The sequence below is a fragment of the Bison bison genome, unplaced genomic scaffold (genome assembly GCF_000754665.1).
Source record: "Bison bison bison isolate TAMUID 2011002044 unplaced genomic scaffold, Bison_UMD1.0 scf7180017864193, whole genome shotgun sequence".
In the NCBI taxonomy this organism is placed as follows: Eukaryota; Metazoa; Chordata; class Mammalia; order Artiodactyla; family Bovidae; genus Bison; species Bison bison.
Genome location: NW_011494765.1, coordinates 1012982 through 1025998, shown reverse-complemented (window position 1 = coordinate 1025998; position 13017 = coordinate 1012982). Strand labels below are relative to the sequence as shown.

The window sequence follows — 13017 nt, the reverse complement described above, 5'->3', positions numbered from 1 at the left end:
TCATAATCACCGGATTCCCTTTCTGGAGAATCACAGGATTCTGTGCAATTCTGTCTGTACAACTGCAGAATCAGGAGAAGATGTTTATTTTAATTTCCTAGCAGTGTACTGCTTGGGGTAGACATCATTCCTGAGATGATAAATTAGCCTTGGTTTTGCTGAGTGGGCCCTGGCCCTTAAACGTACTGAGCAAACCCTCCCCAAGTCAGGATGCAGGCCTGGGGACATGTAGGTGGCTGCAAAGACGAACATGTCTGTGTGGTCAGAACAGACCTAGCAAGGCAAAAAGCTCAAGGATACGAGGGGTAGGGGGAAGAACTCCCCCAGGAGCGGGGAGCACCCTCATCCTCAAGGGGTAAATTTCAGCATCTTCCTCTGCCATTTGTGCATCAGGTCTGATGGAAGGAGTGTGGGCTTCTTTGGGGTCAGACTTAACCTGAGTCTGGAGCCCGGCTCTGCCACCTGTTAGCGGTGGGGCCTGGGCAAGTCACTGAGCAGTGCAGCCTCAGTTTCTTCATCTGCCAAATGGGGAGTTTTACCTTCTCTGCAGGGTTGTTGAGATCACTAGAGACCTTCCAGGTAGAACTTCTAGAACAGAACCTGGAACACAGCAAGTGCCTCAAAACAGCCACCCACCCCCCCACCCGCCACTGCTATCAGAGGGGGATTCTCCCTCCCAACATCTGGAAGCCCCTCCTCGCATCGCCCCCTCCTGGGAATGTCACCCAGGCACCCTTGATGGCATCCCAGATGGCTGCCCCGCTGTGGGTAGCAGTGGAGCCCCCGCCCCTTGCTCCTGTCTGGGCAGAGAATGGCACGCGTCAGCAAGGCTCCTGGCCCCTGCCCAGCCATGGCCACATCTGCTGCCCGACCTCAGGCCGCCAAGGGATGCCACCGATTGAGGCCGAGCAGCTGCACCTGACTAAAGACAAAAGGCCCCCCCTTCCCCTGCCCCACTGCTGGCCCTCCTCCCTCCCCCGCCTCTGTCCCCCAGGCGGCCGGGGTCACCCGGCCCCCTCGCTGCCTTCCCTCCCAGCTGCCTCGCCGCTTTTTGTTCAGCATGTGAACTTCCCCGTCAGCCGAGCTCCTTGCACGGGAAGTAATCAGGGATCTTGACAAGGCTTCAAACCACAAATGCCACTACAAATTAACCAGCACCACTACAAAATACTACTCCTGTCAACATCGGGGAAGAATGCTTCGCTCTCAGGACCAGGCGAAACCGTCTCTCAGCTCAGCTCTCACTCACGGGCCCGGTGGAGAGAATGGCCTCGCAAGGTGACTTGTTGAGGTGGCTGAGTCCCCGGCGGCCTCTCTCCAGGGACACCGGCTTCCAGACCCAACGGCAGGCGCTTCGGCTTTTCTTCGAGGGCCACATTCAGTCCCCAGCCCCCCATCGAGGCTGCCTGAGGAAGGTTAGCCACGGGCACATGGGACCTGTCTCCAGAGTCTGACAACCAGCGCTCGAAGGCCAGCCCTACCAGCTTCCTAGTGCAGTGTGCCGACTCAGGCAGGAGAGGTCACGGCCGCACCTCTGTCTGGAGCTGTAGAACTGACTGGGATATACTGGGTAACCCCTGGCCTGTCGAGGGTGCTCCAGGGTGCGGCCCCTCCCCGCCTCCCGCTCCCACGAAGAAGCACCTTCCCTCACTGTGTGTGCAACAGGATGGAGACTTCTCACTCAGCTCTGACGGGGAAGTCTGTCCCACACAGCATCTTTCAGTGAGCACCCTCCCAGATTAGAGCCTGGAGCTGAGGGTTACTTCTACAGATTCCACAGGGCCCGAGGACCCAGGGGTCCCCCCGAAGGGCCCAGGGCCTGGCCAGCACTGTCGGTACAGAGCACGTGCTGTAGGACACCAGCGCAGTCTTCTCCGGCACCCTCGCTGGCACTCTGAAGCGGAGGCAAGCATTTGATCCTCCCCAACAAGCAGGATCAGCTCTATCAAGTGTGGACGAGAGGATTCAAGATAATGACAGGAGTTGGGGGACAGGCGAGAGCTGTGCCTGAGAGAGCTGGTTGGGCATTTCAAAGGAGACACTCCACACAAATATAGCTTCAATACACTCCTTTCTGGAGGCCTATCAAAAGAAGCCCTCTTTTATTTCCATACCTTGCATAATAGTGGCTCTCCCTTCCCGAGGAGTAGAGGAGCCTTGCTCTCAGCCCAGAGGCCCTTTGTAAAGCCACAGAAAGCTTTGTCTTCCTCTCCCAGCCGGGGCCGTTTCATGCACAGGTCAGAGCATTGATGTAGCTACTAGCCAGGAAAATTAACCAGGTGAACTCTTGCCTCGTTAAACAGTGACGGGGTTTAATTGTGAATTTTCTGTTTCAGCCTGTCCATTGCTGGCAGCAGATGTGGTTGGGGCATGTCCCTGGGACAGAGAAGCCCCCAGCATCTCCCCTGCCTCCCCACTGATGCCAGGGCCTCCTCTGGGTGGGTAGAGGAAAATCTGACAGAAATGGGACAATTCAGGACACCATTCAGACCCAGAGGATCTGAGACCCCCTTTAAGGCTGACCTTGGAGGCCACCATTCTTATGCCTCCAGCCACCGTTGCATGCACCCCACTTTCTCTGGCCCCTGGAACAGGAAGTGTGGAGGCCCTGGTTGCCGCCCTACCCCAAGCTTTGCGTGCATATCCCTCAGCCTTCAGTGAAGCTGCTCGGCATCTCTGGTCATCCTTCCCCAGACCTCTGGTCCCTGCTTGCAGTCTAGCCTGTTGCCTCACTGACTTTGACATTTCACCTTTGCGTGGCCTTAGGTAGTGCGTGTCTCCCCTCTCTGAGCCTGCTTTCCCAGCAATGAATTGGGGAGACTGATTCTGACCTTGAAGGAATGTTGAAGGGATGGTCCAAGGTGTGTCCTCCTTAGGGACTGGGAAAATCCATGCATTGGTTCTGGAACAGCCGACCCCTCCCACGTCCATCACAGGACCAGTGCGTGATTAACGTGAGATGAGCTCTTTGACCCTCATCCACTGCTCGGTGTGACCCTGGGCAAGTCTTGCCTCCCCTCGTCTGTGAGATGGAGTCATGACCCTCGTTCCTGGCATGAGGCTTCCTGGGCTGGCGAGTAGTACACTGCCGAGGCGTCAGTTCACAGCAGGCCACAACAGCTTTGGGCTCTGCGCCCCCTCGCAGGCTGCCCCCGCCTCCTGCTTTACTATCTGCCCAGGTCTGCGCCCAGCAGTGAAGCGTTCTCCACCCTGCAGCCCCGTGCTGGGTGCCCGCTCGTCCATGCCACCCAGGTAATTAAGTTGATATTCCAACACAGCTTCCCCTCCTGACCTTTTGGAAACAATGTGTTTTGCTGCATCAACAAATTAGCTGCAAATCAGATGCTGTTCTCATCAATGTGGGTTTCATAGCCAATGAACATACTCACCTGGTCCCCACAGCTGACAGATATAAACGCCGAGGGCCAGGCAGAGACTGGCAGAGGTCAAAGAGTCCCTCTCTTCTCTGGGACTTCGTGTCAGTCACACTTCGGGGCTTACCGGCTCATGTCCACATCTCCCAGCAGTCACGTGGCCAGCTGGTGAGTTGACAACATGGAGGCCTAGACAGGCCATAGCTGGAAGAGAGTATCTGTCCTTAGGAGCCTACCCAACCTCCTCCCATCCATCTTCTACGGCAAGAACACCAAAGGCCTCTGATATGTCCCTTCCTACCTGAATTCTTCCCACTGCACTCAGGAGAAAACCCACACTCCTTAAGCTGGCATTTAAGGCCTTAAATTACGTGACCTCCACAGGCCATTCCTCCCAACCTACCCCATCCTCATATTCACCCTCAGTCTTGCTGGATCGCTGTGGTTCCCGTCTCGTGCACTTAAATTCTGTACTCCCCCGCCATCAGATAGAAGAGCCCCTCCGGTGCTTCCACACACCTCAGCACCCCTCTCTCCTCGGTTATAACCCCTCCATCAGACTGGGAACCCTCTGAGGGCAGGACTGGGTCTTATTCAGGACTGTGCCCTTCACCTGTACAAAATATACTCCATTGTTTGTTGAATGAATCGAGACGAGAATCTTCTTTGGAAAGCACTGGAAAGAGATGCTAAAATAAGGAAGGAAGGCGAGGATGTCAGTCACTCTCTCACCAGCCTGCTTTCTAAGGCACAGATCTCCTAACAGCAGAGTAGAAAGGATATGGAGTAGAAAAACCAAATCAGAAAGGATTCCAGATGACTTTGGAAGTTTCGGTTGACAAGGATAGCACAATGAACTAAGAAAACCTGCTTGTTTTAGTTCCTGCTAATAGCTCGGTGACCTCATGTTAGTCACTTAACCTCTCTGGGCCGCCTCTTCTGCAGGGAAATAACCTTCCTCTAACTTGCCTCACCAGGGAATGTGAGGCTCAAAGGAAAGAAGAGAAGTAGAAATGCTTTGAAAGGAAAATACATCATGTAAATAGAAGAGATTAGTAAAACCCAGTCCCTTTCAACAGTGCCCTGCTCAAAGCACGCTTCCTTCGAAAGCCAACATCCTGGCGTTCACAAGACTCTTCTGGGAAGACTTGTGGATTTAAGGGAGGGACAGAGGATCGGATGTTCTCATTTCATCAGCAGGTTGCCGGACCAGAGCCTCCCACAGCCGGGATGCCCTCCTATAGCATCCTCATGCCAGTGCTGGTGACTCTGGAGTTATTTCCATTTTACAGAAGACTTAACTGAGGCTTAGATTGAATAACATGCCAAATGGCAAAGCCAGGATTGAATTCAACTAGAAAATTACAGAGCCAAGTCATGAACATGAGTCTTTCCAAAGTCTATTTCTTGGGGTTTTAGCAATGCTTTTTGTACTCTAAGAAAGGTATTTTTCTGAGAAGTAGGTCAAATTCCATTGAATCATACACCCCTTAAGGACAGACTCTATCCTGTTCTCCTGAATCCCCAGGCCCTGGCCCCAGACAATTGTTCCATCACTGCTCACGGAAGGGATCTTTGCACTCTGGGAGAGTGAATCTGCATCTGGACTCCACGTGACTTTCAGAAAGGCGGGTGCTTATGTTGGCCACTGAAACCTCCAGTGCCCCCACTGGAGTGCCAGATCAACTGCTGAACAGAACTCTTCTTAGCCAAAGATTGCCAAAGGCCCAGCCTTTTTAAACTCACTTAAGAACCAGCCGTCCATGTAGCCAGGGAATTGAGGATCGCACGTGACGTGATTTCTCTGTAAAAGTGCCTGGACCTCTCAATTCTCTGCTCCAAGGCTCTTCTGGTTTGGTCTCCTCTTGTGCAGCTGTGGGAGGGGCCCTGGATTTACAGTCAAGAGGCCTGAGAGCAGGCCACTCTCCCTCCCTCCAGTCTGTGTCCCTATCCATGGAAGGATAAGCTCCTGGCACTAGAGCCATGGAAGAAGCAGACAAGGCCACCTGAACCTGGGACTTAGAGCGTGGGTGGGGTTGGTGTGGGGGTTCCAGTTTACTGAAATGACTTTCATGGAGTCTGGCCAGCAATGTGCAGTCCTCCCGGGCCTTACCTCAACCTATTGTAGCCCCACATTCAGTCACTCCCTGATTCAGCTTCCCGAGCACTGGAGCCATGTTCTAGAAAACAGTGTGTTGAGTTGATTTTTTTCCTAGCTTCCCTCTGCACCCTCTCCTCCCCACTAAGTCACCACCACTCCATGCTATGGCCTGTTCTAATTGTCCCCAGAGGACTCATCTCTCCTCAGCCTGTGTCCCCCGCTGTCATGCCCCCCAGCATATTTGGGGAACAGCAACCACTACAGCTCAGCAGCGCTCTCACCCTCTCCCCTCCAAGAGGCAGAAGCTTCTTAGCAGTGCCTTGCCCTCGGGAAGCTGCTGTGATCCACCCCGTGTCTCACTCAGAACACGTGTACCGCGTTACCCTCTCTCAGTGTCTATAAATCCCCCTGGTTTACTCTCCTGGTTTCTAGGTTGGGTGTGGTCAAGAGGCAGCTTTTCCTACCATTTATAAATTCGGTTGCGAAAGAGCTAATACTTCCTGATGACAATCAAAGCAAAATAATTACAGAATCTGGAGAACTGACATCCGTTGTGTTTCTTCTACATGTGCCAGGAAGCTTCAGTCAGAAATCTTGCTGAGCACCTATTTATCCAGTACCACACTAGACCCCAGGATAAGCAGAGAAGTTAGATGAGTGAGCTGATAATTACAACCTTTGTACCAAGAATACATGGCAGGCAGAGCATCTGACCCTCGCCGCTCAGGGTAGGGCAGGGCCGGCCCCCTGGGGGAGGTGGTGCTTGAGACAGATAGCAAAGGATGAACGGAGGCACCAAGAGTGAGACAAAAGGAAATGGAAGGTGTTTCAGGAGCAGCCTTCAAGAACACCTGAGCTTTCAGGGAGAGCAAGGGGGTGAGTGGGGCAGGGTTGGAGGGAGAGAGGAGTTTGCAGAGGCTTACGTGTGGGGCCTAGACTCTGGAGGGCTTTGAACACTTCAGTCAGCATTTTCCAGGGAATATTTAACAGGTGTTATAGGGGATGTGAGTCTGTTCAAATAAATATGGGAAGCAGGACTTTTATGGGGCGGGGTGGGGGGAGGGAAGAGTTAATACTGTTTTGCCTGTTGAGGGTAGAGTTTTTATCAGAAGGGTTGACAGGCTTTGCTGTGCTAACCGGCGTCGTAAATCTCCAAACAGAGCAAGACTCAACACTTCTCATGTCTGCCAGGGGAACCCCCTTTTCTTCTTTCATACAATGCATCTCCCAGGATGGTATTTCTCAGAAGATAGCTCAGGAGATGCCAGCCTTCCACTGGGATGATTTAGGCTGACAAAGAACATAATTGGGCATGTTTGTTTGTTTGTTTTAAAGTCCACTCTGAAATAAGATGGAAGATGGTTGGAGGGGGAAGAAGCTGGAGGGTGGGAAAGCTGCTAATGGTGATAGTTGCTGGTGTCTACTGGCCAAAGATCTTGGCAAACATCATCTCATTGAAACTTTCTAACAGTCCCCTCGGGTGGGTAGTGCCATTACCTGCATTTACAGATGAGGAAAGTCAAGCTTGGATGGTTAAATAGCAGGCTTGGGTTCAGTGTGAGACTGTCTGACCCCAGAGGTCATCTCCTAAGCCCCCAGCCCCACTGCCACCCCTGCCGGCCAGGTCAGAGGTGACTAGTGGTGAGGGCTCTGGAGCTCGAGAAGGAGGCCACCCAGAAGCAAAGGGACCGAGAGCAAGGGGAGCAGAGGGTGATTGGGGGAGCAGAGGGTTGGACGAGGACCATAGCCTATGTGCCTGCGGGCAGCCATGCTCGTCTTTCTGGGCGGCATCCCAACCCTCGACAGCCTCCAGCTGAAGAAGGGTCTCTGAGTGAGGGTTTGCCCACACTCCAAACAGCACAGGATCCAGGAAGCCAGGCTGATTTCCATCCAGATGTGCTCTTAGGGTGCCACGAGGGACCCCAGTTCTCCACGAAGTCTGTCAGCCCACTTTCTCCATAGGCCATTCCGACTGGCCCTGTGCTGGGCACCAGGGATCCAGGAACTCTGGAGACACAGCCTCTCCCCGCAGGAGTCGGGTGTGGAGAAGGAATTGTAAGGCAGGTTTGCTGTCTGGAGGACCACTCCAACCAAGTGAAGCTCTGAAGTGCTGTCCAAGAGAAATGTAACAGGAGCCACACATGCGAACCACATATGGAATTCTAAATATTTTGGTAACTGTATTAAAAATTAAAAAGAAACAGACGAGATTAATTTTAATAATATATTTAACCAAAATATCCAAAACATTTTCATTTCAACATATAATCAGTATAAAAAGTTATTGAGATATCTTGCATTCTTTTTCAAACTAAGTCTCCAAAACCCAATGTACATTTTACACTTAACAGCACATCTGAATTTGGATTCACCCTGTGTGGCCATTGGCCCCTGTCGTGGGAAGTGCAGGTCTGGACTTTGCGGCGTAATGACGGACCTCTGTGAACCACGAGGCTGATGGGAAGAACCAACCAGAAGCCTCCCAGGGCTTGCCAAGTGTCCGTGACCTTGGTCTAGTGTGGACTTTACTCTCCTTCCACTGTGTTCATCTGCCCCACTGTCCAGGGCATCTAGATATCTGGGCAGGCTATTGAGAGAACAAAGCTTGACTTTCGACACAGAGGGTTCAAGCTAAGAGATCTGTGCTCCACTGATTTTTATTCAAAAGCCAAGCATTTTGTGCAAATTGTATTTATTCATCAGACATTTATTAAGAAGATACATTTTCCCCATGGTACAGGGATGAGTCCCTCAAGGAAATGAACGTTTGAAGGAGTAGGAGGGCAGAGGGGCAGACACGGGGCGACATTGGGTGATGAGTGGGAGCACTGGGGAACAGCACCCCACCTTGGCAGAGTCTCGAAGGACAAGCAAAGTTTGCCAGGCAGATCAGGGTGGGGCGGGTCATTCCACCTGCTGGGCAGGCATGAAGCAGGCCTGAGAGCCTTGGGCCATGCAAGGGTCTTCGAGTGAGCACGGGGGGGAGGTTTGGGAGGGGTCTGGGTAGGGCACAGCAGAGGCCAGGTCTTAGAGGATTTAGAACGCCAGCCCAGGGCCTTGGTGAACTGTCACCCCAGGACAAGAGAGGACAGCAGAGTCTCCAAGCTGGGGGTGGCAAGGTCACACTGCATTTAAGAAAACTCCTCTCGGCCAGAGTGGAGAATGGCTGAGGAGCTCCAGGCGGGGGCCCAGCTGATAATAGTGATCCAGGCCAGAGGTGGAGGAGAGGGCCTCAGACATGGGGTGTGCAGGAGCCGGCAGCCAGCCATGGGAGTGGGAGGCATCAAAGATGGCCCTTGGGCTCAGGCTTGGGTGGCTGGATGCCCGGAGCTGTGTGTGAAAATGCGTCAAACCACCTCTGTGTGTACTGATTCCTTAAGTTTCCACTTTAATGCAGCCACAGAGACTCCGTCCCACTCGCCCGCCGCCTCCCAAGATACAGCGCTCGAGGCCCGTGAGTAGCCAGTGGTTCTGCCCTCTCACCTAACACTGCCTGAGCCGTCTCCCCGCCTGACTAAACCTCGGGGGTCTGAACTCAGCTGCCTTGCCAAGGAAAACCAGGAAGTGGGTTTTTCAGCTTCCCTCTGTGTGGCATGTACCCGGACTTGCATTTCCTGAGCTTCTGTCTCTTTCTTCTGAACCAGTTTGGCAACTTGCAGGTCGGAGCTGTAGGTAGCGGGGCTGCTGTGTGCTGTGTCTGCCATGCGTGCCTGGTTTGAGCGCGTCTCCTAGGTTGAGCCACGTTGCTAGCCAGTGAGCTTTAAAGGCTACAGCCGCCTCTTCCTCACAAAGGAAACGGAAGTCTGGCAGCAGGGGTCTCGTTGTGCCAGATCTTGGTTTGGAAATGCACTTGATGTGCCTTCCCAGGGGCGGACGCTACGCCCAGAGAATATCGAGCCGGCTCAGATGGAGACCAGTCTCCTCCTCTCCCGGGCCGCACATGGGGCTCCACCTTCCCAAGCAAAGCTCCGAGGGTGGGCAGAAAAGCAGGACGAGATGTGATAAACCCACCAACACCTGGGAATGGGCAGGCAAGGGAGAGGGACCCATCCATGTCTTCTCAAGAGAAACGCCTTGGGAAAATACTGGGCGCGGATCCGGTGTTCAGCATCAGTGAAGTCCTTTTTCTTGTGAGCTAAGGCTTCAGTCATGCTGAGGCCTGATAACTTTAGCAGCTTCCTTTAAAATGGGAAGGAAACTGGCTGGGACCATTGAGTGAGGGCTGTTGACCAAGAGAAGAGTTTCTCTGTTTCTTGTTCAAAGCAGCCACCACTCTTGCAGTCAAGCAAAAGGGGTCTGGTTCCAGCCCAGTGGCCATCATGTTTCCCCACAAACCCGAGTCCCAGCCCCTCCTGCCCTCCCTGCTGTGGTGTCCACATCCATCTTGAAAAGTGTGGCAGCTGAGGGGTGCAGGTGACTGGGCTGAGCTGTGTCTGGCTTTTTTTTTTTTTTTAAGAGTTTATTAGAGTGAAGATCTATTTGAATCAGATGGCACCAAACCAGAAGTGTTTAGGAGTGCTCTCAAACTGTGTCTTTTGAATCCTTGTTGCACGTACCTAATGTCGGATGGGTGGCCTTCTCTGCATGGATGTTGGACCATTCTGTGGCACTGTCTTCCTTCCCTTCCCTTCCCTCCCGTGTACGGGAGCTGCAGGGCTGGGGTGGAGGCAGCCATGACACTGAGGTTCCACACGTGACAGAGCCATCCCATACCCCAGTCACACCATGGTCAGCACAGCTGTCGAGGGGCTGAAATGTTTCTGCTTATTGTCATTGGGTGGGAGGCACAAACAGCAAAGAGAAACTGCTCTGGGGGACAGGAAGCCAACGTCTGGGTCAAGTGTTGTGTGATTTAGTGAGAATTTCAGTGCAGTCAATAGCAACGTGGATCTGGGGAATAGACAGAGCCAGGCTTGATACCCGGATTCTGTGACTCTAGGCAAGTCCTGAAGCTCTCTCTGAGCCTCGCCCCTCTCTCTCTCTAATACACCCTTGTTCATGGAGGTTTTTTGTGAGCATGAGTATAGACGTCATTTGTAAGGCTCCTTGCACAGGGCCTGGGACACAGTAGTGGTTCTTATTCTTCTTAATAGATTTTTCAGTCTTAAAACTTCTAAGGAATGACCCAGTTTCTTAATCATTCACCTAGGATTTTCATAGTCAGCGAATCATTCTTAGTCATATCATCCCAGCTGAGCCTCACAGAATCTCTATGAAGTAGGCATCTCCTCCACCCGTTTTAAATGAGAAAACTGATGCTCAGTAACTTAACCCAAGTCCCTCAACTACACAAAGGGGTCACCAGACTCTAGAACCTATGGTCTTTCATGCATACCAAGTTCCCTGGGCCCTCCATCTCCACGGAGTCCATCTTAGTACAAAGGATGGGGGGAGAACCTTCAGGTGAGAAAAATTTAATCAGTGGTAGCTTGTGTTTCCTATGGAATCGCTACTGCAGTGTTAGGCCCTGGCACGGATGCAGAGGTGAGAAGAAATGACATTTAGTGAGCACCTTTAATGTGCCTCAGACTCTGCTCCTCTGTCCTTACAACAACCCAGAGGAGGCAGATGCGATGTCCCCAGTTGGCAGCTGAAACCACAGAGATAATCAGAGGCCATGCTGGCCTTTGAGCCCAGGCCTGCCTCTGCCCTGCCTCTCCTCACTCCTCACCAAGCAGCCTCTCCCAAGTCAGAGTCATCCAGTGGCTAGCACTAAGAAGTGCCTGGAGGGACCTAGGATCAAAGATGGCAGGGAATCTCTTAGTAGGATCCGGGGCAGGACTGCTCCCCTTGGAAGAACTCAGAAGCTGGAGACAGCTACTTTTGACTCCAGGTTGTGTAGCCAGTGTGAGGACCCGGACAGCCTGGGGGGGTGGGGTGCGGAGGGCTGGAATCCAGCCACATCCACCAGTGACTGAGGACTTGGGAAGGCAAATACTGCCCTGAACACTGAGTAGCAGCTGCTGCTGCCACTGCCCTAGTGTGGGAGGTGACTGGCCTGGCACTCAGGGGTCTAGGATTATGAGACACTGAAGAGGCAGGTGGCCGAACAGAACTGATCCTCCTGGGCCTGGAAGCCAGAGAGGCCTGTCTTAGTTTGAATCACAGTTTGGACACTTCTTCGCTATGTGACGTGGAGCCGTATGCATACCTTCTCTGAGCCTTAGTTTCATCATTTATAAAATGGGTTGCCCTATCTACCTGGTGGGGTTATGAGGTCGTATATTTGTAGTACCTAGCACAGTCCCTGGCAAGAGGTGGACACACGTAGCCCAGTTCTGCCCACCCAAATACCTTCATCCAAAGCAGGGTCACTGTGGGGCTAATGTGGGAGCCCTAGAAGTTCTGTGCTTTCGGGGCCTTGCATTCCCTGGTGCCCCAGGTCTGTTCATTCTGAGTGCCCTCACGCAAGCATTTCCATGGGCACCCCTGCACACTAGGGGTGAACCTGGAAGACGTGGAGTATGAGCCCCGTGGCTTCGAGGGCCTCAGAGATGACGGCCCGCCAAGCTCCCATGTCAGGAGCCTCTGGCCCCTGACCGGGCTTTGCTGGGTCACTTAGCCGCAGGCATTCTCGGCAGAAGTATGGCTGTCAGCCCAAGGCAGTGGGAGCGTGGGGGCCAGCATCCAGCCTTTTTGGAAGGAGCTTTGTAGCCTGGCACCTGTCGCTGGAGTTCAGATGTGACCAGAGGATTTAGATTTTCTTTGTAAAAAGCAGAGAAAGAGAAGAGCAGAAGAAAGCCTTGCCAGTGTCTGTGGACTCAGGGGAGTGGGCTGGGGCGCGCAGGGGAGAGGCAGGCTGTGGTCGGCCGCATGTGAAGCGCTTTGTAAGCTCTGTATTTATTATTTCTTGCTCACCATTAAAATCAAATGTACTCGGTGCTTTTGTATTCAATACACATTTAACCCTGCCGACTTAGATTTCTCAGGTTTTAAATCCAGTGGGGAATTGGCTGGTTTCCCAACTTTCCCCTCAAGTCCCCCTTGAACAGAGCTCTAAATCCCTGTTTAGCATTTTCTCCCCAGCGTGGCTGGGACCGGAGTGCTGGTGCGCCCGTCGCGTTGTGTGTTCGCCTGGTTTCTTCCCTCATCCCCAGCCCCCACCCTTCCTAAGCACCCCGGAAAGACGCATCTGATCACTGAAATATGACGGGCCAGTTGTCTGCATCGTCTTGTGATTCGGGCTTAATTAAACCATTTTGTCTGTGTGTGTCTGTGTCTGGTGTGGCTCTAGCTGTATGTCCACGGCCGTGTGTATATGTGTGTGTGTGTGTGTGTGTGTGTGAGAGAGAGAGAGAGAGAAAGAGAGATCCGTGCGTGGGCCTTCTCCTCCTGTGCGTGCCTCTGCGAGTATTTGCCAGACTGTGGGTCTGTTGGCATCTCCATGCCTCCATGCATGTCTCTGGGTGGTTGTCTGTCCGTGAGTATAATTTTGCGTCTGCTTTGTCCACACCAGTCAGACGTGCGTGTGACTCTGGGTGTGCCTGCAGCCGTGCGGGTGACTGTCTCTGGGTCTGCCGAGCCTTTTTCTCCCTCCCCCGC

At 52.9% G+C, this 13017-nt stretch overlaps 1 protein-coding gene across 4 annotated transcripts in view; it reads left to right on the top strand.

Moving 5' to 3' along the window:
* Nucleotides 1-13017, top strand: part of DENND1A (DENN/MADD domain containing 1A) — a 520043-nt gene that overhangs the window by 483320 nt on the left and 23706 nt on the right. For 3 of the 4 annotated variants that reach the window (XM_010844030.1, XM_010844029.1, XM_010844032.1), the window contains one exon: nt 8873-8929. The exons of the other annotated variant lie outside the window; for it this stretch is intronic. In XM_010844030.1, the coding sequence (XP_010842332.1) occupies nt 8873-8929 (57 nt within the window). The remainder of the gene's footprint in view (nt 1-8872; nt 8930-13017) is intronic. 4 annotated transcript variants of the gene reach the window in all.